The sequence below is a fragment of the Salvia hispanica genome, chromosome 1 (genome assembly GCF_029641045.1).
Source record: "Salvia hispanica isolate PSC_SH4W2 chromosome 1, Shi_PSC_v1, whole genome shotgun sequence".
NCBI classification, from domain to species: domain Eukaryota; kingdom Viridiplantae; phylum Streptophyta; class Magnoliopsida; order Lamiales; family Lamiaceae; genus Salvia; species Salvia hispanica.
Window position 1 is genome coordinate 16,562,754 of NC_142692.1, and position 23,859 is coordinate 16,586,612.

The window sequence follows — 23,859 nt, forward strand, 5'->3', positions numbered from 1 at the left end:
CCCTTCGTTCCACAGTGGTAGAGTCATTTCATTTTTTTTCCTCATTTTGAACAAAATAATTATAAATAATTAAAGTGAAGAAAAAATAAAGTAAGACAATTAAAGGGGGGAAATAGTAAAGTAAGAGAGAAAATACAGTAGATAAAACCTTCTCTACATTAATCTCTTTTATTTTACTCTCTCTACAACTATCTTTTTTCAAAGACAAGTGCAAAAAATAAAATGACTCTACCGTGGAACGAAGGGAGTAATTCAAAAGCCCCAAGTCATCATAAGAACAATTGGTAGAAAACAAACTTTATTTTCGATTAGCAAAATATTGTTCCATTTTAGTCGTCGACGACAACCGACGCATGGTGAGATTAGCAAACTACACGAACAAAAACTAATTCAGCACGAGTAGCTTCTCTTCATATATATACATTTACAGCAGCAAAAGAAATGCGACTTCTCAAAGCCACAAGGGCGGCAAGACAACACAAGTGAGCTTCTTCCATTTCAACTAGTATTACAGTTTTTGTCAATCATAATAAAAAACAAAAAATGGTCAGATACATGGAGTACATAATTAAACCTTCTTGTTCGCAGCTACAATCAAATTTTAATAAATACAAGAAAGGAAACCCGATACCAAGAGAAGATCATCGCTTCGAACGAGGTTACAAACATATTACAATTCGTTAGTAGCCCTTTTCACAACATGAAGACCACTTTAATATATTACAGTCCAAGGAATGCGCATTGCTTTCTTGCATGCTCCGGGATCAGCTTCCCCAATAACTCTGCTGGCACGCCCTTGAGCTCTGGTCAATGGAATGGGGAGGAACGGGTTAGGTGATGTTGCATATGGCACACCAATTATGGGAAGAAAGACTGGATAGCATAACTGATAACTCACCATGAGGCTTAAAGTTGAATAATGGCGGAACAAACCGCCCATTAGGTAGCCTAACATTTGGATCACGCAACTCATCAAAGAATGGATGGACCAACGCCTCCAACTGCATCATGAAAAGGCATACATAGCAAATGATAATGAGAATGGTTGCCATGTCAATGCCATAGTTAACTTATCTCTAGATTCATTGACCAGACCGTATAGAAATAAAGATGGGAGAAAGAGAATCTTGACAACACAACAACACAATTTTATGTCATTTCCAATTCAATTGAACAAAAAGTAGCAGAGTTTTGTAACCTTGACATAAACTACTTGTTAAAGAAACTTAAACCACATGCAAAGATTAATTTTATATACTCAGTCACCTTTAGAAGCATGGGTTAGATTTTTTACACAACGTTTAAATGTAAATGCACAACGTTGTATACATTGCTGTACATGCATGTATTCAAGAAACAATAAAATAAAGCAACGCTCACCGCAGTGCATCGGAGGTTTGGAGAATACTGAAGTAGCCTTGAAACAACATCAACAGCCTCAGGTGGCATCCTCTTGTGAAATATCTGAAGAAGAAAAGGTTGTCAAAACATGCTTGAAGTACATAATTATCATCTTTGAAACACGCAGAAGTGAAATGTCATTACCTTGTGCCATGGGTGAGCTTTTATTTGGGGGAATTTGAATTCAGTGTAGTTGGGGTTCATGCATTTGATCTCCTCCCTTGTTGGAGTGCCAAGGACCTACAAATATAGAAGTGCGTGAAATTCCCATCCTTCATCTTATATTACATAAACCATACTGGACAAGCAACGCAATATGAATGTGATATTAATAAAGGACAGGGGTTTCAAATCACAAATGTACTGTCAACATGTAGTCTCTCCGTCCGGGCTAAGATGACACATTTCATGGCCGGGATTTTAGGAGTTATTGGTTAATATATTTAGTTTGAGAGAGAAAATGTGTTATAAGTATTAAATGTAGAGAGAATGAGAGATAAATATTTTAGTTAAAGAGAGAAAAAATGGCTGGGTGTATTAATTGGAGAGAAAGTAGCTTTATTATTTTTCAAAAATAGAAATGTGTTATTTTATACTCCATGAGACAGACTAAAAAGGAAAACATGTCATCTTAGTTGGGCCAGAGGGAGTAGTGAAGATCAACCATGATTACCTTAATGATTTCAACAAGCTGATCAACTCCACTTTCACCAGGGAAAAGGGGCTGAAATAGAAATGGAACTCTTGTTTAGCAAATTATAAGCTTCATCAAGAAATCAGTCGAAGGTGATCTCTAAAATGACAGATTTTTGTCACCAACCTGTCCAAGCAGCAATTCAGCCAAGACACATCCTGCAGACCAGATGTCAATGGCAGTAGTGTATTCCGTTGCCCCAAATATGAGTTCGGGAGCACGATAATACCTTGAGCATATATATGAAATGTTTGGTTCTCCTTTGACCTACATATCGAGTCCAATAAGTAACACTACTAAGTTAAAGACCTAAAGATGTCTTCATCAGAGGGGGGTAAAGAATGATGCTCACCAGTACTTTTGCACTTCCAAAATCACATAACTTCACCTGATGTGTGTGTGGATTGACCTGCAGACAGTGTTGTGATAAGTAAGTTGTTTGTTACTTGCTGATATATGCCTTAACTTGAAATAAACTAACCAATAAATTTTGTGGTTTAATATCTCTGTGGCACACGCCAACACTACCATGGATATAAGCTAGTGCTCTGAAAATCTGCCATGAAAAGATACTTTAGCTTTAGAGAAAAGACTCAGCTTGTAAAGCAGTCATAAATATTAAATTTGGAACACAAAGCACCGGGATTTCTAAAAATATTATTTAAAAATGCAAGTGACTAATCCTACCTGATAGGCATAAAGTTTAACATATATCATTGGCATCCTCTGACTCATCTTGTTGTAATGTCTAATTACCCTATGAACAGTCTCGGGAACATATTCTAACACCAAGTTGAGGAAAAGCTCATCCTTCTCAGTCGTCGAGAAGAAACAATGCTTCAAAGACACAACATTGGGGTGGTCCAGCAAACGCATGGTTTGCAGCTCACGATTCTTGTACCTCTTATCTTGAAGAACCTTTTTTATGGCAACAGTTTCACCCGTTTCTAGACATTTGGCCTGAAAGAGAACATTAGAATATATATATATAAGAAATGCTAAAACGAACACATGGAAGCTACTGCTTTTCCTTGAAACAGGAAAGAAGAAGGCATCACAAATGGCAGTACCTGAAACACTACTCCAAAAGATCCCTGCCCCACGATACGCTCAGCCATATAACTGATTGTCTGAAAAATCACACATTGAAGGTTATGAAGAGGAAAATAACAAACTAAACAAATCTACCATAATGAAAATACTGAGTATCGAATTTAACCTGTTTTGGCTGACCATTTCTGCCCCCGATTGTGGTCACAATTATGTGACCAGTTTCTGTTCCATTACCATCTACAACAGCTGGTTCCATATCCTATGACATAGGATTACAGTTAGCACATTTGTAAGCAATGAGCTGTGACAAAATCAGAAAGAAGAGTACATAATCATTAGTTACCTTGTCATCCCTGAGTTTCATCTCATTCATCTCATCTGGCAATTTATCCAGTCCACCAGGATTTCGACCAGGGTCTCTTACACCAGTAGGGGGAGCTACACTAATAGAGGCCATTCACTTTTAATCGTGACAATCAAAGCAAGCTTTCTCACTAGTTATACAGGCTTGGATAAAGAAGCTGACTCAAAACCTATCTGCAAGAAATCCAACTTCAGTTAAACAAGATCTTTGTCAAATAGAAAGTGCAACAATTCCACCAAAAAAACGTAATAAAGTAGGGAATAATTACATCAAACAACAAGAAACACACAGCTACGGCCACCACTTCGGGAATTTATATGTTTTTAAGTTAGTGAACAGATCAAGCAATAAAACTGAACAAGCACTCACATATAGCTCAATACAGAACTAAAACCTCAAATTAACTTTAAAGTACAAACATGTAAAGCATCTCTAGAATTACAAAGCAAAACGGAAAAATTAAAGCGCATAAAATAAAATTCCTTGCAGTTTTCACTAGAATCGCAACAATAACAACAAAAAACATAACAGTCGATGGCATTAGATCGAGATCTAGGAAGTATGACAGCTATCATAAAGTCCGGAAAACCCAATTTCATGAAATCTTCCCAAATAATTCCAATTTGTTCAACCATAAGCGAAAACCCAACGAAAACGAGAATAATCAGGCGAAAACAAGCCGTATAATTATATAAACCAACACAAAAAGGTAAAACAAACGGAACAAAATCAATCGCAGCCACAAAATCAGCTAAAAATGACAAATCCACCCAAATCTCCAATCGAAACTCAAATTAAACGACAAATATGCGAAGATCCGAGCACGCAGACTTATTAAGCGAATCAGGCTTCCAAACCGCGCCGCATCGCAACAAAAATTAAAAGTAAGCTCACCGATCCAAAACCGCACCCAACGAAAACGAAACCAATCGACAAAAATTCGTCCAACAAATCAGCCAGCGGCGAAATCGTGAAATTATCTGGCGAATCACCAATTCCTCTTAATTTTTCCAGATTTTCGCCTCAAAATGTTTGAATTGGGGGTAATGTGAATAGGCAGGCAGCTATTTGATGGGAGTCAGTCAACACGAAAATGACTCCGCCTCCCAAAGCATATAGTAAAATAAAGTATTTTAGGGGTAAAAACTGACATGAAGTTGCTTTTGCTGCGTTACTTTTCTTTGCTTTTGACCGTTCAAACCAAACCCATTTGCTTTATCGAAAAAATTATTTTATGAGTCACCATTTTGGGATTCATTCAAATTCATAGTTGGCCCTCTTTCCACAACGACGGGCTAATCCACGAGATTCTACGGCGTCGTCTGGAATGGGCGGTGCCGATAATCATTTTTTGTGATTCTCCCTCTTTAGATGCATGTGATTAGTCTCGTTATTTTAATATAGACTTTAACGACAATGTAGTTATCAAGTGTCACGTCTGCCGAATTAATTATTTTAATTGTGATTTTAAGAACAATAGTTGAGTGTGACTAATTCAATTTATGGTTTTTCAATCTACATATACTCCCTTCGTCCCCGTTAATTATTCACATTGGTTGTAATACGAATTTTAAGAAATATAAAGAAAAGTAGGTTGAAAAAGTTAATAGAATATGAGTCCACTTTCATTTATTGATTTCATAATAAAATGTGAATGAAATAAGATGGTGGAATATGAGGTCTACTTACCATTTATAGTAAAAGTGAAAATAGACAACTAATTGGGGACGAACGATATGACAAAAGTGGACAATTAATGGGGGACGGAGGGAATAGAGTATTGAAGACTTGACCTGATCCGAAAATGTCATGTACTTCCTCCTCTTGGGAGGGGTGTTCATACGGAATTTTAAAAACCGTTGGTTAATGTGGTTTATGAGTAAGAGAAAGAGAAAGAATAGGTGTAAGAGCATCCGTATCGGTGCCCGATGCTAAGAGCAGGCGTCGTGCCGTCGGCGCGGCGAGTACCCTTCTCGCCGTTGTGCTCTTGCCAACGGCACAGCCCTGCTCTTAGCATCGAGCATCGTCATGCCGAAGAGCTGGTTGACGTGTCGCTATGTGAGCCGTTGGCTATCTATCATTTTTTTTTTAATTTTGAAAAATATAAAAAAAATCAGAATTAAATAAAAAAATATTTTTCCACTTCCCAATAAAATATACTCCATCTGTCCACGATTAAGAGTCTCATTTCTAAAGGCGCGGATTTTAAGAAATGTTAAGAAAAGTGGGTGGAAGATAGTTAGTGGAATATGGGTCTCACTTGTATATATTAGTTTTAAATGATATGTGAGTGGAATGAGTTATTGGAATGTGGGGTCTCTTTACCATTTATGGTAATGAGGAACCGGGACTCTTATTTGTGGACAGAGGGAGTATTCGCTTTTTCTCCACTTTTAATTTATTTTTCCCCAAAATTCACATTTTCATCTATAAATACCCCCACATTTCAACACAAAAAATTACACCACACTGCACCAAGCAATTCTCTCATCAATATACTTCTCCCTAAATTCTCACTCTTTCTCTCTTGCAAAAATGTCCGGCTCCGGCGATCACTCCTCCGACTCCCACGGATGGAACCATGATTGGTTCGGCACATCGCCATTCCCTTCGCCGGATACGAATATCTCTCCCCCTCCTCCTACCCAAGGTTCGCAAATTCCGGGTAGCTACCAGCCTTACCCGGTGGACAAGAAAGATGCTCCCTCGGGGCAATACGGGTGGGCACACGAACAAGGTTCGGGAAGGAACACCTCGACGCCACCGTTGTCCCAAAATCTAGAGGGCGCTTACGGCAGTCGCGGCGCTCCTGCTCGTGGTGTTCGTGTCTGTACTCGTTGCAGTACCGGTGATCCCAACGTCCGCACCCTGTACACTCCAAGGGAGATGGAGAATATATTCGAGGCCTATTTGATAATCTCTGAAGATGATGAGGTAGGCACGAATCAAACCGGGGGGTTTTGGTTCCGCGTCGCTCGCCGGTACAATGTTGGCCGACCAACTGGAACGATCGAGCGCAATGACAGTATGGTACGCAATGTCATTTGAAGAGCCAACGAAGAAATCCAAAAGTTCCAGGACTATTACCTCGAGGAACAGCGATCGGCAGGGAGCGGCACAGGCGAGGTCGACATCATCACGACCGCCATGTCGACCTACCAATCAATGCATCACAAATTATTCAAGCATCCCAACACTTGGCAGGAGGTACGTCATCATCCGAAGTATAAGGGAGGCGTCCGATCCTACTCCAGCTCCTCCAGCAAACGGTCGAGGACGCTATCCCTATCCGACGTCAGCGCTCACTTGGATAGCCCCAACGCCGGTCTAAGTGGTTCCCAACACCGGCCACAAGGAAGAAAACAGGCGATTGCCAGCCGGCGTCGCACCGCGATCCCAGCCAAACCGCCGGTTCCCGCTCCCTTTGTGCCGCCTCCACTCCCAACAACAGTTTGTGGGCCATTTTGTATCAAGCCACAGCGCCGATATGTCTCGGATGACTCCCGAGCAATTTGATGCACATAACGCAATGATACGAGCTCTACGACAACAATTGGGGATACCGCCATTGGGCTAGTCTTCTTTAAATTTCTACGGATGTATTTTTTAGGATTTAATTATGTAATTTTTAATTTGTAGGATTTTATAATTTTTAATTTTTAGGATTTTAAGTATGTAATTTCAATTTTTAGGATTTTAATTATGTAATTTTTTTTTTGGTAATTTGTAATAGTAGTTCCAGTATTTTTAATGCATTTTAATATTGTGGAAATGTTTTTATTGAAATTGAATAATAGAATAGTGGTACACTTGAGCATGCTCTTGCGGAAGAGTATGGATGTGAGTGTTGTGTTCTTGCGGAAGAACAGGGAGTAAAAAAATGAATAAAAATGGGTCTGGGTCTACATACATGCTCTTTGGCAAGAGCATGGATGGGGACGCTCTATATATTAAATGAAGAGACAAAGAGAGTTGAATGCTTATTTATTAGAGAGAGAGAGAGAAGTGTTGAATGTATTCATTTGAGTGAGAAAGTTATCAAAAATAAAAATGTGTCATCTTAGTTGTAAAAAACTAAAAAGAAAAGTGTATCATCTTAGTTAGGACAGAGAGACTCGATATCCGCAATTTCTGAGAAGATTTTTGGTTTGTAGTATACTAACAAAAAATAACATGATCATATTCACTTCGTCCACGAAAAATAGTCTCATTTTTTTTCATTTTCATTTGTCTACCAAAACTAATCATGTGCTATAAATGATAAAATAACTTCTCATTTATTGCTTTGTTTTTATCTTTATTTTCTTATTTTATCTATATTTTCTCTTTCTCTGTCCTACTTACATTCCTTATCTTTCTCTCTCTCGTACTATATCAAATTCGTATCATTCACCAATAAGGCTACTTTTTATGGGCGGAGGAAGTATAAGAAATACTTTAATATATTAACTTTTCAAAATAATTAACTAAATCATATGTTATCAATATATCAAAAAAAAATTATAAAAGGTGTGAGGTTAAAAGATTATAAACATAATGCACAAGGTGATGAATACTATTTTAGTCCTTTAAAAATAAAAACTTTTGAAATAATATGAGTTTTAATATACAACAGATAAAGTAAGAGCAATAGAAAGAAAAAAGTGATTGAAATATTACAAGTAAAAATCAGTCTCACCTCATTAGAGCATCCACAATAGCATCAGACTAGCAATAGCCTAGCCAAAAACTCCTTCTGCCACGTCATCATATCCTTCCTACAGCCTAGCCACTTCCATAGCCAAGTAACAACCTAGCAATAGCCTAGCCAATGCCCTAGTCCAACAAATAAATTAATAAATACTTACAATTTAATTCATTTTAATTGTTGGTGTTTATCAAATATTAAAAAAGTGAAATACCATGAGTTGTAAATATAGAGTATAAATAAAAATATAAAAAAAAAATATTTCGACTGGCCGGTTAGTCCACGTCCGACCTCTCGTCCGCTCTGGACTAGCCGTCCGCCCTAACCGCTAGCCTGTGGCTAGAGCGAGCGCTAGTCCACTATTGTGGGTGCTCTTAGAGGAAACAAATTTCTAAAATCATTAATTTTTAATTTTAAGTGACACAACCAATATAGAATTATTATAAATTTTCATCTACATGTACATAAAGAGCGTTGAAATGGGAGACAAAATAATTGATAATGCCAATAGAATAACTATAGAGGCATCCATTGTTTGGTTTTCACGTCTCACATACCTTGTCTTCCCATGTCCTCACTCAATTGGGTGGTTGGCATGGTGCCAAGCTACCTAGTCAGGTGCTTGTTAGAGTTTATATACTAGAAATTATCTTTCGAGTAATAGAATACTGTAAAAACTCTTATTTTATTTTCTGAGGGAAACAGATTATTTTTTGTCATAATATTGTTATGTTTTACATTTAATGGATGTTTATTGCATGTTTAAATGTATAAGTAACTTAACAAAGTCTAAGCCTATGTTTTAGTAGACCGGTTGTGGGCGTCGTCCACTTTAAGATATCACGGTCAGTTCTGAACAAAGAAAAATAAGAATTTCAAAACCCAGATAGGCTTTAGACTACCTATCATGAAAGGTTGCAATGTCAGTCCGCATATTTCTAAGTCTTACTGAAATAAGATGACATCGGTGTGGTATAGCACTTAATTAGATCCAACAGCGAGACAAGTCTTTATGCTATCTGCTGAAAGATGAAGTCTTGATAATTATTATTTCTTAATTACTGTACGTTAGTATTGAGCATACAGTATTGATTATGCACTACTTTGACTTACCAAATGGTGCGGGTTTTTCGCAACCCAATAATCCTGGTATATTAGGTAGCGGTGATTTATATCTAGCGGTGCTAGGATTACTATTATGTTGAATCGTGCGCGAGGTGAGTTTCGTTTGATAACATCCTCAAGAGGAGCTCGAAATAAGGCTTTATTATTCGAAACCTAGCTAGTTGGAGTTTGATTACTCTATGAATAATAAATAAGCGTTTCTTGTTGAGTCCACTATTGGAATTAATAAGATGTTAATTAATTAATGGATGTTTCTATCTTAAGCGCGAGAAACAAATAACAAGCAATGGAAACCCGGATTATTTATAATTTCGGATTTGGATGGGGAGTTTAATATTACTTCTGTAGTGGTTGCTCGTAATATTTCAATTAAAAGCTTATATTAAATTGAGGTTCAATTTAATTAGTAAAAAGCTAATTAGGGGAGCCCATATCCAAAACTTTCCATAGATCTCTGTCTAGGCCCAATATGTGACTTAATATAAATAGGAGAATAAAAGAGACAGAAAATAAACTTAATTATACTCATAATTTTCGTCCCCCTCCCCTAAACTGTGAGGGACTATTTTTCTCTCCTCCGTGAGATAGGTTTTCCGTCTTCTTTGTTTAAGTCCTAGTTTTCTGATCAGATCAACCCACCCTAATATCAGATTACAGTACAGGAAGAAGTCAGAAGATCCGTGGATTAGTATTTAAGATCTTCACATGGAGAAGGTGCTAGCTATCTTTGATTCTTCGGAGAATCATCAAGGTAAAATAGCTAATCCGTAGAAAAGCATGTTTTAGGTTTCAATTATACTTAAAGCATGATTTATTTGAGTTATGAGCATGTTACATGTGATAATTGCGCGAATAGAATTTGTCTAAATAATCAACTAAATAGATCACTTTCATTATCTGATTTATTTAAATGCACGATTCTGCTGCCAACCCCTTCAGTGCTACCCGTTGGTTCCGTCATTGCCTCTTCTCGGCCCAATCCTCTTTATTCAGCCCCGACTCGGCCCTCTTCTTCTCTTCGCCTTCATTTCTTGCCCCCTAATTGATCCATAGCCCTCGTAGTTGGTCTGACATTTGATGTCGAACAACAATAGAGTTAGCATAAAAAATCTTGATCCTAGTCAGTCATTTCTTTTTACGTTCTACGAAATACTCCATTGGGATTATGAGTCTCTTTTTTTAATTTTGATCCGTCCGTGAATAGAGGTCTCAATTTATTTTTACTATGGTATTCGAACAATGTAAAATGCATGTCCGAGGTAATTCATGAAAACACATTTCATTTGAGGTACTGTACAAAATTTCATTTCATTTGAGGCACTTTTTCATATTTTCTATTACATTTTGCTCTTCCAGGCCCAAGGGTGCTATTCACATTTTCTTTTATCACCTTCTCTCTATCTCTGGAATATTTATTTAGGATTTATGTCTTTCATCTCTTATTTCCTACTTGCTCTTCTAATTTATTTATGATTTCTATTCTCCTATCTATACTTTCTCTATTTTATAAGTAACTTTCTTATTTATTTAATATAACCATCCTAAAATAGATAAATAAATAATTTAGATGTACTAAAACACCCCTTAATACAAGAAAGTAAAGAAATGCAAAAATGTCTAAAAATAATAAAACAGTACTACAAATGAATTACTCCCTACATTCCACAGTAATAAAGGCATTTTATTTTGCGCACTTATTTTGAAAAAATAATTATAAATAGTTAAAGTGCGGAAAAAGTAAATTAAGAGAGAGAATATTGGAAATAAGACTATTCTCTACATTATCCACTCTCTTACTTTACTCTATCTCCACTTTAACTATTTAATATCATTTTTTTAAAACGAGTGCAGAAAATGAAATGCCTCTATTACTATGGAACGGAGAAAGTATAACTTTATCCATGCATTGTGCATATGCCAATTTTTCCGTTCATTCTTTCAAATATTCATTTGATCATCATTAATGTGAAGGCAAGTAACAATCATGATTCGGACAATTAAAAGTTCTTAGATTTGGAATCGGAGTTTGTAGCTTTTGAGTATGAAAGTGTATATTTAGGGTCGATAACATTCAGAGTATCAGTAGCGCGGCTCGCCACGAGCTCGATCTCATCCCGGTGAGACGGGACGTCTCGTCGCACGTCATGCGCGGAAGGGTCTCGCCACGAGCTGTCTCGCCACGCGCCAGCGCCGCGTGGCGCTAGGCGTGACGCCCACTCGCCGACCCGCGAGTGGCGTCGTAATTATGACGTCATAATTTTATTTTATTTGTTTAAAATCCTATTTTTCGAAATAAAGAAAATTAAAAAAAATCCTATTTTGAAATCTTATTTTTTAAAATTATGTATTTTTTTTATTTTTTAGGCTTTTAAATTGTAATTTTTATTTTATTTAATGAAGTGTGTTTTTATTAATTGAATTTGTTGAAATTAAAAATTAAAAAATGAAATTGAATGAATAGTTAGAGCGTCTCCGGTGGCGCCCCTCTCACTAGGACTTCCCACAAAATTGTCTGTCACGTCATCACTAGCCCTTCCCATTCCACTGCCACATCACTAGGACTTCCCACTGCACTAGGACTTCCCACTAGGACTTCCCGCAATAAGATTAAATTCACAATTAAAATTAAATTTACGGAATTAAAATTCGACACGAATACGAACGGGGAAATGCGAATATTTCATTAAAAAAAACATACATCATTCGAAAAAAAAAATTACACAGTAGATAGAAAAAAAACAACCACATCAACGTCCACCCCTCCGCGTCCAAACCTCTTCGATGATATCCTTCTGAAGTCGAATATGGGCATCTCTTTGCCGCATGTCGGCAAATGCGCGCAACCGCTCAACCTCTCCATGAGGTACCCCCATGTTCACATTCGCGGTGGCCACGCCGTGGCTTGGACCGGCACCCGTATCATCTTCGTTCGTCCACTGAGTAAGTTCGTCCCCTTCACTTTCGACAATCATATTGTGCAAAATGATACATGCGTACATGATGTCGCCGATGTTGGGAATATACCAATGCCGTGTCGGACCCCTCACCATCCCCCATCGACTCTGGAGCACACCAAATGCGCGCTCAACATCCTTGCGCGCAGCCTCCTGACGGGTCGCAAAGTAGGACTTCTTTGGTCCGACCGCATGCTTGATCGTCTTTACAAAGACGGGCCAGTTTGGGTATATCCCATCCGCCAAACAGTATCCCATATTGTGCTGGTTGCCGTTGGCGACGAAACTGATGGCGGGACCAACGCCATTGCACTGATCGTTGAACATGGGCGACGACTGGAGGACGTTGAGGTCGTTGTTCGACCCGGCGACTCCAAAATAAGCATGTCATATCCACAGCCGGTAGTCAGGTACAGCTTCAAGGATCATCGTGGGATGCTTGGCTTTAAAGCCAGGAGTGTGTATCCCCTTCCAGGCGACGGGGCAGTTCCTCCACTCCCAATGCATACAATCTATGCTGCCCAACATCCCAGGGAACCCGTGCACCGACCCGTGCATATTTATCAGCCGCTGGCAGTCTTCGGGGCTCGGACGCCGAAGGTACTGATCCCCGAATATCGATCTAACGCCCGCGCAAAAATTCAGCAGACACTCGACGGCTGAAGACTCGCCAATGTGGAGGTACTCGTCGAACATGTCGGCCGGGCCTCCGTACGCCAGTTGCATGATTGCGGCAGTGCACTTCTGTATTGCCGTGTGTCCGGATTTTCCAGCCACAACCTCCCTGATCCTGAAAAACTTGTATCTTCTCTCTAAAGCACCCACGATATGTATAAACAGAGGACGATGCATCCTAAAACGTCGCCGGAATAAGGCATCCCCAAAATACGGTTGCGGAGCAAAGTAGTCCTCATACAACCGAATATGTGCAGCAATGTGGTCCCGGGGTACATGACGTCGACGATGGATCGGCCGAGGTACCGCCGCCGCCGCCTGCTGCCGCCGTTGCTGCCTCTGCCGGAGCAATCGATCAATCGCCTGTTGCACAGCGTGATCCAATTCATTATCACTATCACTAGCGCCTCCGCCACTACCACCCGCACGACTACTCGCCATTCTAGATATACTAGAAAAAAGAGGTTAGAGAGAGAAACTTGTCAAGACAAGTGATGTGAATGAAATGAAGTTCAACGAGCCCTATTTATAGAGTTTCAAAAAAAAAAAAAAAAATTAAACGCGGACGTCCGACCTTCGCCACAGTGGCAGACGTCCGACCTTCGCCACAGTGGCAGACGTCCGGTCGGACGTGGGGGTGAGGGGCGAGGACATGGGACGGGCGTGGGCGGACGTCCCGTTCACTACGGCGGACGTCCGGTTGGACATGCCATTGGAGAAGTTCTTAAGAGATGAGATGGTTAAGAGATGGATGGATGTATGTGTTGTCTCCTAGTTAAGAAATGGGCTGAAGTACAATGGGGCCTATACATAGTTAAGGAATGAGATAGTTAAGGGATGAATAAGAGATAGCGTTGTGGACGGCTTCATTTGGAGTAATTTCGAAATGATTACGTAGAAGAAGTAAAAGATAACACTAATACAAAGTAGTACTACTATTGACTAGTGGAGTACTATGATTTAATTTTGTGGCACGTATGGAATATAAAAGTAATTCTACAAATAAGTTGGCAACTGGTCGGTCAATTTAACTTAGTTTTATTATACAATGATTGATCATTCACATATTGTATACGAATATAGGTTATACACCTAAGGTTGTTCCTGTACCTATACATGCGTCTCGCACTACCACACATTTCATATCAACCTAATTCCTTACTAAAATCAATAATATAAAAACCTCAATTGTTTATCGCTCCCATCAACAATAAGAGGTAATTCACTTGCTAACCTCGTCAAAAGCTAAAGTTTTTACCCCATTCATCCCATAATAGGAGTTGCATTTGGTATTGACATGAATTTTAAGAAATATAAAAGTTAATGTATTGGAAAAGTTAGTGGAATATGATGTCTACATTTTTATATTTGTTTAACAATAGAATGTGAGTGAAGTGAATTAGTGAAATGTGAGACATACTTACCATTTATGGTAAAAATAAAATATAACTCTTACTGCGAGATGGATCGAAATGACAAAATATGACCTTTATTATGAAACGGAAGAAGTAGTATTTATTTTATTCGTATGTCCTAGACTCATTTGCTACAAAGCGATTATGGTGATCATAGTGAGCATATAATATTTCGATCAATTAACCAACTAACTCGGTGCGGGTTATAAGGCGTACAATTTATCCAAAAAAATCAAGATGTTAATAATCAACGTGAAACAGTGGTTTTTGGACGGAGCAGTTTTATCTGGGTTCGTGAAGGAGTCGTTTGGTTTCCATGAAATGAGTAGTTAGTGAATTTTATCTATTGATTGTACGTGTTTGATTTTGCAGCTTTTATTACTCATTGGCCCAAGAACTGGGAGTAGACCCGTGTTAATTGTTTAGAGAGTTGTTGTTTACAAAATTGTAGAGTGAGGCTCCGATAAATAAATTTTCTCGTTCTCCGCACCTAGTAAGAAGCTGAAATTTCTATTTTATACCTCAATTATTGTCTTCACCACTACATTCGATGCTTTCCTTCTTTCGACCACATATTATTCACCCACACTTCTTCGTTGGCGTTGTAAACCTAGACTTAAAAATTCAGTCCTTGCTCCATATCAGTTTCGAGGTCAGTTCCGTGCTCCACGAAAACCTCATCCATATTTCAAAATTTGGCAGATCGCGAATCCATTGGGAGATTGTGTGCAACGGTGTAATCAATTTTGCTTCCAAAATTTACATTTGCTACCAGATGACGACGACTACCCAAATAAAGTGAAGAACAAAATATGCAAATGGCTAAACATGGAGCAATAGAAGCACTTACTCAAGGGTTTGCAAGCACTTGCAATTTTCTTTCTAATTTGTTGAAGGCGGCGTACAAAAGAATGAGAGAATTCCCGCTTATATTTTGACTGTTAGGCCTTAAAAGGTTATAAGTGTCATTCCTTAAATAATGAAGGACAAATTCGTCATTGTAGTCATTTATCAGTTATTAAATCTGTTGAACCAAACATGTGTTTCTGTAATACAGAATTTGTTTCATGGAAACCAAACGGCTGACCTAGAAAATGAAACTATAGTTTAGACAACTACATTTATGCCCATCGTCTTAATTATTGATTGAGTTTCACCGTAACAAAATGACTTCTAAGTGTTTCCCAACTTATACCAAACAAAGAGGAGAGCATAGATAAAATAGCTTAACTACCACCTAACATAGCCTAAAAATTCAACCATAATTTAAGAAAATCTCAAACTCGTGAAATTATCCGGTACAAGAAAATACGCTACTCTGCCAAAATGGGGATGGGTTCCCCTACTGTGGAGGGTGCATAGAAGGGGGTGTTGTCCCTCACATCCCAGCACCCCCTGTTGTGCACCCCTTCACAGCAGGAGATTCCAGCCCGCCTAATCGTGGCTTATCCAGATCATTAAATTCAAGACACAAATTTATTATTATCTCCGTCCACAAAAATATACTACTCCCTCCATCCACAAAAAATGTCACACTTGTGGGACGGCACGAGATTTTAGGAGGTTTTGTTTAATGTGTTAGATGGAGAGAGAAAATATATTTTTTATATATTAATGTGAGAGAGATCTTTTTCCGAAAATGGAAATGTGACATCTTTGTGGGACATACTAAAAGGAAAAGTGTGACATCTATTAATGGACGGGGGGAGTACTAGTTTTACTATTTTAGGTCGTCTATCAAAATTAGACTAATTTATAAATATAGAAAAATTTAAACAAATAATATGGACCCCACAACACTACTTCAACGTCCACCTTTTCCTCTTATCTCTTTTACTTTACAAATTGTGCATCAAAATCCGTATCATATACTTCCTCCGTTCCTTCATAGTTGAGTCATTTTTCTATTTTGAGAAGTTATTTTGTAGTGGAGTCATTTCCATATATACTAATCCCATCGTTGCATAGTAATGGAGGCGTTTCTTTTTTTGCACGGAGATTAAGAAAATTGTGTTAGGCGAGTTAAGTATATGGAGAATAAAGTAAAAAATGAAAAAGGTAGAGAGATGAAGAGAGAATAAAGTAAGAAAGAGTAAAGTAGGTGTGGAGAAATGTATTGACTTTTACTAAAAAAAAAAGAAATGACGCTATTACTATGGAACGTATCGAAATGGTAAAATGACTCTATTACTATGGAACGGAGGGAGTAATAATTAACTTACTTTTTCTTTCCAGTCATTCTCTCTCATACTTTATACTCTCTATTTTATTCACTTTTTCACTTTATTCTCTCTACTTTTTCATTCTCTTACTTTATTTATTTATTTATCTAACCATTTAACACACTAAACATCCTCACTCCATCCCATTACAAATGAGACAATTTTATTCGGGAGTTGTTTTGCAAAAATTATAATAAATAAATAGAGTGAAAAGAAAGTAAAGTAATTAGAGAATAATGTATATACTACTCTCTTCTATATTATTATCTCTTACTTTACTTTTCCTCCATATTAACTATTTATCGCTTCATTTATAGTGGGATAGAGGAAGTACTCCATCTGTTCCATGTTAATAGAGTCATTTTTCTATTTTGGAAAGTTCCAAGTTAATTAAGTCATTTCTATTTTTGGCAAAAAATAATTCTCTTTTTTATTTTATTTTCTCTTTCATCTCTCTTATTTTACTTTCTCTTATTTTTTCCATTATCCTCATTCAATACACTATTATTAAACTTTGTGCTAAAAAGAAATATCTCTATTAACAAGGAAACGCAGGAAGTACTTAAAAAAATCAAAAAAGAGTGTCTGAAGTAAAGGAAAAGATGATATTGAACTCATAGGGTAAAAGAGTTGAAAAATGTCATTACTGAGGTTTGTCAACCGTTGGGCTTGTTTTCGCGGGTATCTTGCAAACCGAAAACTCCCTAATTGATAAAAATTAGAAGACGGTTTGTGTTTGTGGATGGCACACGCAAGAGCGCCGTCCAAAGATGGCAATACACACATGTAGGTTTTGATTTCATGAGTTCAATTAGTAGTGTGTTTGATTCATGAAATTTAGTCCCTCAACTCAATATTAGATGGATAATCATGGGATAGTTAGTCATAGCTAACCCATATAATTAAAATAATCGCACAACTCAATTCTAGATTATATCTTGATATTATTTTATCTAGGAAATCGAACACCACCTATCAGTACTATTTCCTCCGTCCTACAATAAGAGTCACATTTTGTTATTTCAGTCAGTCCCGTAATACGAGTCAGATTTCATTTTTACTATAAATGGTACATAGGTTTCATATTTCACTAAGTTATTCCACTCACATTTGATTATAAAACTATTCAATATAAGTGAGACACATAGTTCACCAACTTATTTGACTTATAGTTCGCCAACATTTAACTTACTTTTTTTTTTATATATTTTCTAAAATTCGTGCCCACACAAATTATGACTAAGATCGTAGGACGAAGGGACTAACATTTTGCCAATATTTATTGTTTTGATAAATATAATTTTGGTTGATCACTTGCTCTTTTAATAAATAATGGCTAGTATAAACGAAATCAATTCAATATTATAGTAGTAGTATAACTTTTTTTTATTTTATATTTTTTCTTATTTTTCGATCCTTTATAGTGTCTCAAACCCAAGTTTATTAATTCAATAATGGCTAGTATAAACGAAATCAATTCAATATTCTAGTAGTATAACTTTTATATATATATATATATATATATATATATATATATATATATATTTTCTTATTTTTCGATCCTTTATAGTGTCTCAAACCCAAGTTTATTAATTTAAGTAGAATTATCTTACTAATTAATTATATTTCATTATCAAAACTGAAATTAACATTTAAAATAATTATATAAAATAACAGTAATTATATATTTTTTGAGTTAATTTGTAGTATTTGATAAAAGAATTAGGAGTAGTACTTATATCAAAACTGAAATTAACATTTAAATAATTATATAAGATAACAGTAATTTTATATTTTTTAAGTTATTTTATAGTATTTGATAAAAGAATTAGTGCTTAGAAGTATGTGTGTATGTGTGTTTAGATTCAAATAGTGCATTTGGGGTGTGAGTTTTTTTAGTAGAGATGACCTATTCATAAACGTGTTACTTATTGGAGTACTATACAACATTCCGCGATATAACTACATTATCAAGATAATTTGTTAGCTATCAGATCATTTCAAATATTACACTAAAAGTCTAAAATCTGAAATGAAATAGTAAATGGTACTTCAAAATCAATTTAATTTTTTTTTTTGAATAAAAAATACTACATGTTTTTAGATTTAAATTAAAACAAAACAAAAAAAAAACTTTTTAAATTTTTAGTAGAAAACGCCGTATAATATAGAAAATATTCTTTTAAGTTTGAATTGTTGTAAAATAATTGGAGTAAAATTAATATTTAATGTGATATTTATATTCAAATGGGTTTGAATCTAGTGTAACTTACTATCTATCATGCATTTAAAAACTTGATACTCAACAAATTTACTTTTAAGTAGTACTCCCTCCGTCCACGAATAAGAGTCCCGTTTTTCCATTTTGGTCCGTCCACGAATAAGAGTTCCGGTTCATAATTACCATAAATGGTAAAAAGACCCCACATTCCACTAACTCATTCCACTCACATATCATTTAAAACTAATATATACAAGTGGGACCCTATTCCACTAATTTTTTTCCACCCACTTTTCTTAACATTTCTTAAAATCCGCGCCATTTAGAAATGGGACTCTTAATCGTGGACGGAGGGAGTAATTAAAATGAGTTCTAGTTTTCATTAATAATGTTGAATCTATTTATCAATTTTGTGTGAAACATGCTCACAAGAAGAAGAAGAAGAAGAAGAAGAAGAAGAAGAAGAAGAAGAAGAAGAAGAAGAAGAAGAAGAAGAAGAAGAAGCAGAAGCAGAAGGAGCAGCAGAAGGAGAAGCAGCAGGAGGAGGAGAAGAAGAAGAAGGAGAAGAAGAAGAAGAAGACTAAATTGGTTAACACTGAATTTTGGGGCATTTCTGATTGTCTGGGGAGGAATTGAGATTGGTTGTTAGTCTTGGATTTGTTGATGATATTTGAGGGGAGAATAACACTAAATTATTGGAGTAAGGAATTGTGTGTGAAATTTAACAAATTTGAAATTAATTGTTTTGTATTGTTATATGTGTTGTAGTATGTTTAGTACATGAATTGTGGAATATCTCTTCTTATCTGCGAAAACACTGAGATTAGTTGTGAGTCTTGGATTTGTTGAAACAGTATAGTAAAAAGATTTAATCCTTTTGATGGAAAGATATCTGGGCCATTCTTGAATTCTTGTGGACATATTGTGAATTGAAAAAAAATCAGTAGAATAGTTTTTTGTCAAGTAATTGTTGGAATAAGGAAATGTATATGAAATTAACAAATTACTAATATTTGATTGTTTTATCTTGTTGCTTGAGTTGTTGCTTTAGTTTTTAATGGTGGAAATTTTCTAATTGACTGGGGAAAAATTAGGTTGGTCATGAGTCCTGGATTTGTTGATGAGATTTGGGGAAAGATTCTGGATAAAAATATTCAATCTTTGTGGTGGAAAGATATCTGGGCTATTCTTGGATTCTTGGGAAGATAGGGTTAATTTTAAATAGCCTTAGAATAGTTGTTTTGGTGAAGAAAGTGTTGTAATAGTAAGGAAGGAATTGAATATGAATTTTAACAAATTTGATTATTGATTAGTTTTTATATTGTTGCTAAATCGATGCAAGATTTAAGCAAAATTCTGGAAATCATTTTTTCCTTAATGGCAGATTCCTTGATGTTTTCTGCGACCTCTCCTTAACTTTGATCATCTTTGATAAATAGTAAAGACCATGATTATTGGACAAACATTGTTAAGGCTGATCCATAATTCCATAACTAAGATATATACTATATTTGTTAGTACTAACTGTAAACTAGCGTGATTTTTAGACACTTATTTATCAAATTTGTTTGTATTTGACATGTTTGCTCGCAACTCACAAGTATGTATGTGTATGCAAAGGATGTTAAATCCCCGGAGACGCCTGTGCTGTTTGTCCCAAGCATCCGTTCTGGTGGTTTTGCTGATATTGGTCCACGGAGATACATGGAAGACGAACACATAAGGATAGACGATCTGTCAGCACACTTGGGGTCCCTCATCACAGTCCCCGAACCTAGTGCCTTCTATGGGGTAAGTGGCCTTTTTCTCCCTATCTTTTCCGATGATGTTGGAATCGCACGTCTGATTTTTGTGCCATTTTCCAGGTTTTTGATGGCCATGGAGGGCCTGAGGCCGCAGCCTATGTTAGAAAGCACGCGATGAGATTCTTTTTTGAAGACGGTGATTTCCCACTTGCTTCTGAAGTAAACGATGCCTTCGTAGTGGATGTTGAGAATTATCTAAGGAAAGCATTTCTCTTAGTAGATATGGCCTTGGCTGAGGACAACAGCGTGAGCAGTTCTTCCGGGACGACTGCTTTGACAACTCTCGTTGTTGGGAGGTACATTTTTTTTTCTTCGCTCTCCGTAAATTGTATTCCATCCGTCCTAAATAAGGTGGCTCTGTTTCCTTTTTAGTTTGTCCTAACCAAGATGACACATGGCAAATTTTTTTTACTTCCTCTCCAATTAATACATTCAACAACTTTTTTCTCTCACCAATTAAATACTCCTCTTTCTCTCTCTAATTAATCACATTAACCAACAACTCCTAAAATCTCACTCAGGCTTCTAATGGTGGCGAACGCAGGAGACTGCAGAGCAGTTCTATGCCGGAAAGGCGAGGCGATCGATATGTCTCAAGATCACCGGCCTAGTTACGCATTGGAGAGGAGGCGTGTAGAGGAATTGGGTGGATTCATAGACGATGGTTATCTCAACGGTGTTCTCTCCGTTACTCGAGCCCTGGGCGACTGGGACATGAAGCGGCCGCAAGGCTCCACCTCGCCTCTCATTGCGGAGCCTGAGTTCCGCCAAATCACTCTGACGGAGGATGATGAGTTCCTCATAATCGGATGCGACGGAATCTGGGATGTCTTGTCAAGCCAGCAAGCAGTCAGCCTCGTCCGTCGTGGGCTCAGACGACACGATGATCCCGAGCAGTGCGCCAAGGACCTCGTGATGGAGGCCCTTCGTCTTAACACATTCGACAATCTTACGGTGATAGTAGTATGTTTTACATCTGTGGATCAACCGTCAACGCAGTACCAGAGGAAGCTGAGGTGCTGTGCTGCAGCCTCACCGCAGAGGCGTTGTGCAGCCTACGGAGTTTATTGGACCGGTGATGGCCGGTTTCCGACTACCTTGCCCATGTATTTGAGGGAGGGAAGCTACTAGTGGTGGCTTCAAGTTGAGCAGCGTCTAGAGCTGGGGAGAAGTTGTGTTTGTAACATTCTTACTTGTTTTTTGCATCCTAATTATTTCATTGGTTTGGTGTACATATATAATTATCGTTGGGTCATGTATTTAGAAATGTACTATACACCTAACTTTTGGTCAATATAGATTTTTATCATTAATTTTAAATATATTGTAAAACTACAATAACTTTGAACTTGTAATAAATTTATCATGATTAAATTTTTAGGTGGAACTAATGCTATGTGGATGTCTCTGAATGTAGTTTATTGGATGAACTTAAAAGTGTTGTTAAAAATATAAAGTTTTAATATAGTTGAAAAATAAATCAGCTTTTGGATGAATTTGTTTATAACACATTAAAAATACATAAAGTTTGAATGTGGTCAAAAAGTTAAATATTGGAACTTACATCTACTCAAATATTCATACTCGAATTATCTGAAAATAATTATATAATTTGTTTGAAAATTATCACTAAATAATTATATAATTTGTTTGAAAAAAAGTAATTAATTTAACCATAGAGAAATGAACTCTAGTTCGATACAACCGAGCATTAGACTACATTTGTAACCGATTGGGCAATCAATTTTTTTATGATTTTTAGGTGACATGTTATAACTGTGTGTTTCTCGTGAAGACACGAAATCGAAACGCTTCTTACATTTTTTTTGTAAGTGAAAAAGGAAGTCTCGTAAGTCATAAACACGAAAATTGTTCTCTATTCGTTTATTTCGAGAAAAACTTTGGAGTAATACGGTGGGTAAAATATTCGTAGTTTTTTTTTTATCGAATTGTGTTATTAAATTTGATTTGAATTTGTCATATTTTCGAACTTGGTTAGATTGAATTCAAATTGATTTTTTTGGTGTCGGTCGTGCTTATCATATGGGTGTTTCGACAGCTACACATTAGAAAATCGATCATCTAGTGTAATAAATGCACACAAAATGGGGTGGCGAACATGAGAGGTGCAGACACTGAACAGAAAATGGAGATGTGAAAGCTAGGACTAAAAGAACAAAGAAATTTACATTCTTTAGTTTTTATAGAGGGATATGGTTTGCTTACATCACATGCAAGTGTTAAACCGATTCAAAACTATAAAAGACAGACATTGTATTTTGTATTGAACATTATTTTGCATAGCCTCTTTTAATTTTTAAAGTTATCTATTGAATAAATCGACAATCAAGAAGAAATAATTTTATATTTACCTTTGATAGTATTCCTTTAGTAATGGGATTTTTGATTTTTAACTTGCATACCATCTTGAAATTTGAAACTTTAGCTATGATAACAACTAACTGATCTTTTGTTCTAACAAACGGCAACTTCACAATTCTCTCTTCAATATCTTTTATAAAATGTCTGTCAAGCTCTATATATATATTCTATTCTCAGATATAGTAATGACAGTGTTATTATTACAATACAATTGATAAATAATTTTTTCCTTCTGTCCCACTTTATTCTAAATAGAAATACCACACTCTTCTATTTTATTATTTACACTTAACTCACAAAATTTTAGTGAATCTACTTTTGAATATTCCTCTAAACTAGGTTTTCAGATTTGAGAGTGCTACTCTCTCTATCTGTCATGACATGTGTTGACTCTGCACAGGTTTGAGAAATTGTATTCCTTTATAAAAAATGAGTGAAAAAATAGTGGAATATGAATCTCGTTTTGAGTAAAGACCAAAATTGGTGTGAACATATGCTCATTTTATCATTTTGGTCATAAACTTTATCTTTTGAATTTTTTGGTCCTGTACATTTCAAATCGGATCACAATTGGTCCTCCGTTAACAATTCCGTTAATATTTAACTGTTAACAATTTTAATCACAATTTTGACCAATTTAAGCAATTTTTAATGAAATTACCAACTCCTAATCATAACCTTAATTATTTTAAGGATATATTCTATTTAGAATACCAAAATAAGAGTATTAAAAAAGAAAATAAAGAGTATTATTTAATTTATTTTAATAGCAATCGAATCATTATGCAAATCCTAAATTGCAATTCTCTTCTCCCAATTCTTTTATTGTTCCAACCATTCCTAAATCCTAACAATAGAGTT

The 23,859-nt window shown here is 36.3% G+C and overlaps 2 protein-coding genes across 3 annotated transcripts; one reads left to right on the top strand and one right to left on the bottom strand.

Moving 5' to 3' along the window:
* Positions 1-471: 471 nt before the first annotated feature.
* LOC125221682 (shaggy-related protein kinase alpha) lies at positions 472-4,628 on the bottom strand. Of its 2 annotated transcripts, none has more exons than XM_089064636.1 (13): positions 4,407-4,628; positions 3,492-3,681; positions 3,315-3,407; positions 3,166-3,225; positions 2,783-3,055; positions 2,577-2,651; positions 2,448-2,504; positions 2,222-2,362; positions 2,075-2,125; positions 1,546-1,641; positions 1,381-1,464; positions 899-1,001; positions 472-803 (listed from the first exon to the last, which is right to left on the bottom strand). In XM_089064636.1, the coding sequence occupies exons 2-13, from the start codon at positions 3,603-3,605 to the stop codon at positions 721-723; spliced, it is 1,230 nt and encodes a 409-aa protein (XP_088920762.1). In that variant the 5' UTR covers positions 3,606-3,681; positions 4,407-4,628; the 3' UTR covers positions 472-720. The 2 variants fall into 2 exon arrangements, with proteins under 2 accessions (XP_088920762.1, XP_047979844.1); XM_048123887.2 differs by having other exon boundaries at positions 3,492-3,685; positions 4,407-4,627.
* Positions 4,629-6,047: 1,419 nt separating this feature from the next.
* Positions 6,048-21,936, top strand: LOC125185403 (putative protein phosphatase 2C 2). Its single transcript, XM_048081926.2, is given in 5 exon segments — positions 6,048-6,446; positions 20,432-20,602; positions 20,677-20,912; positions 21,138-21,631; positions 21,634-21,936. Coding segments are annotated over 5 exon segments (1,362 nt in total). The 3' UTR covers positions 21,696-21,936.
* The last annotated feature ends 1,923 nt before the right edge of the window (positions 21,937-23,859 follow it).

What these genes read in the sequence shown, in the direction of transcription:
- LOC125221682 (XM_089064636.1), bottom strand. Translation starts at nt 3,605, where the DNA reads ATGGCCTCTATTAGTGTAGCTCCCCCTACTGGTGTAAGAGACCCTGGT. An exon ending in CTGAATTGCTGCTTGGACAG is followed by an intron (nt 2,126 to 2,221) that starts GTTGGTGACAAA and finishes TTTCTATTTCAG; the next exon opens with CCCCTTTTCCCTGGTGAAAG. An exon ending in ATTCAACTTTAAGCCTCATG is followed by an intron (nt 804 to 898) that starts GTGAGTTATCAG and finishes TCCATTGACCAG; the next exon opens with AGCTCAAGGGCGTGCCAGCA.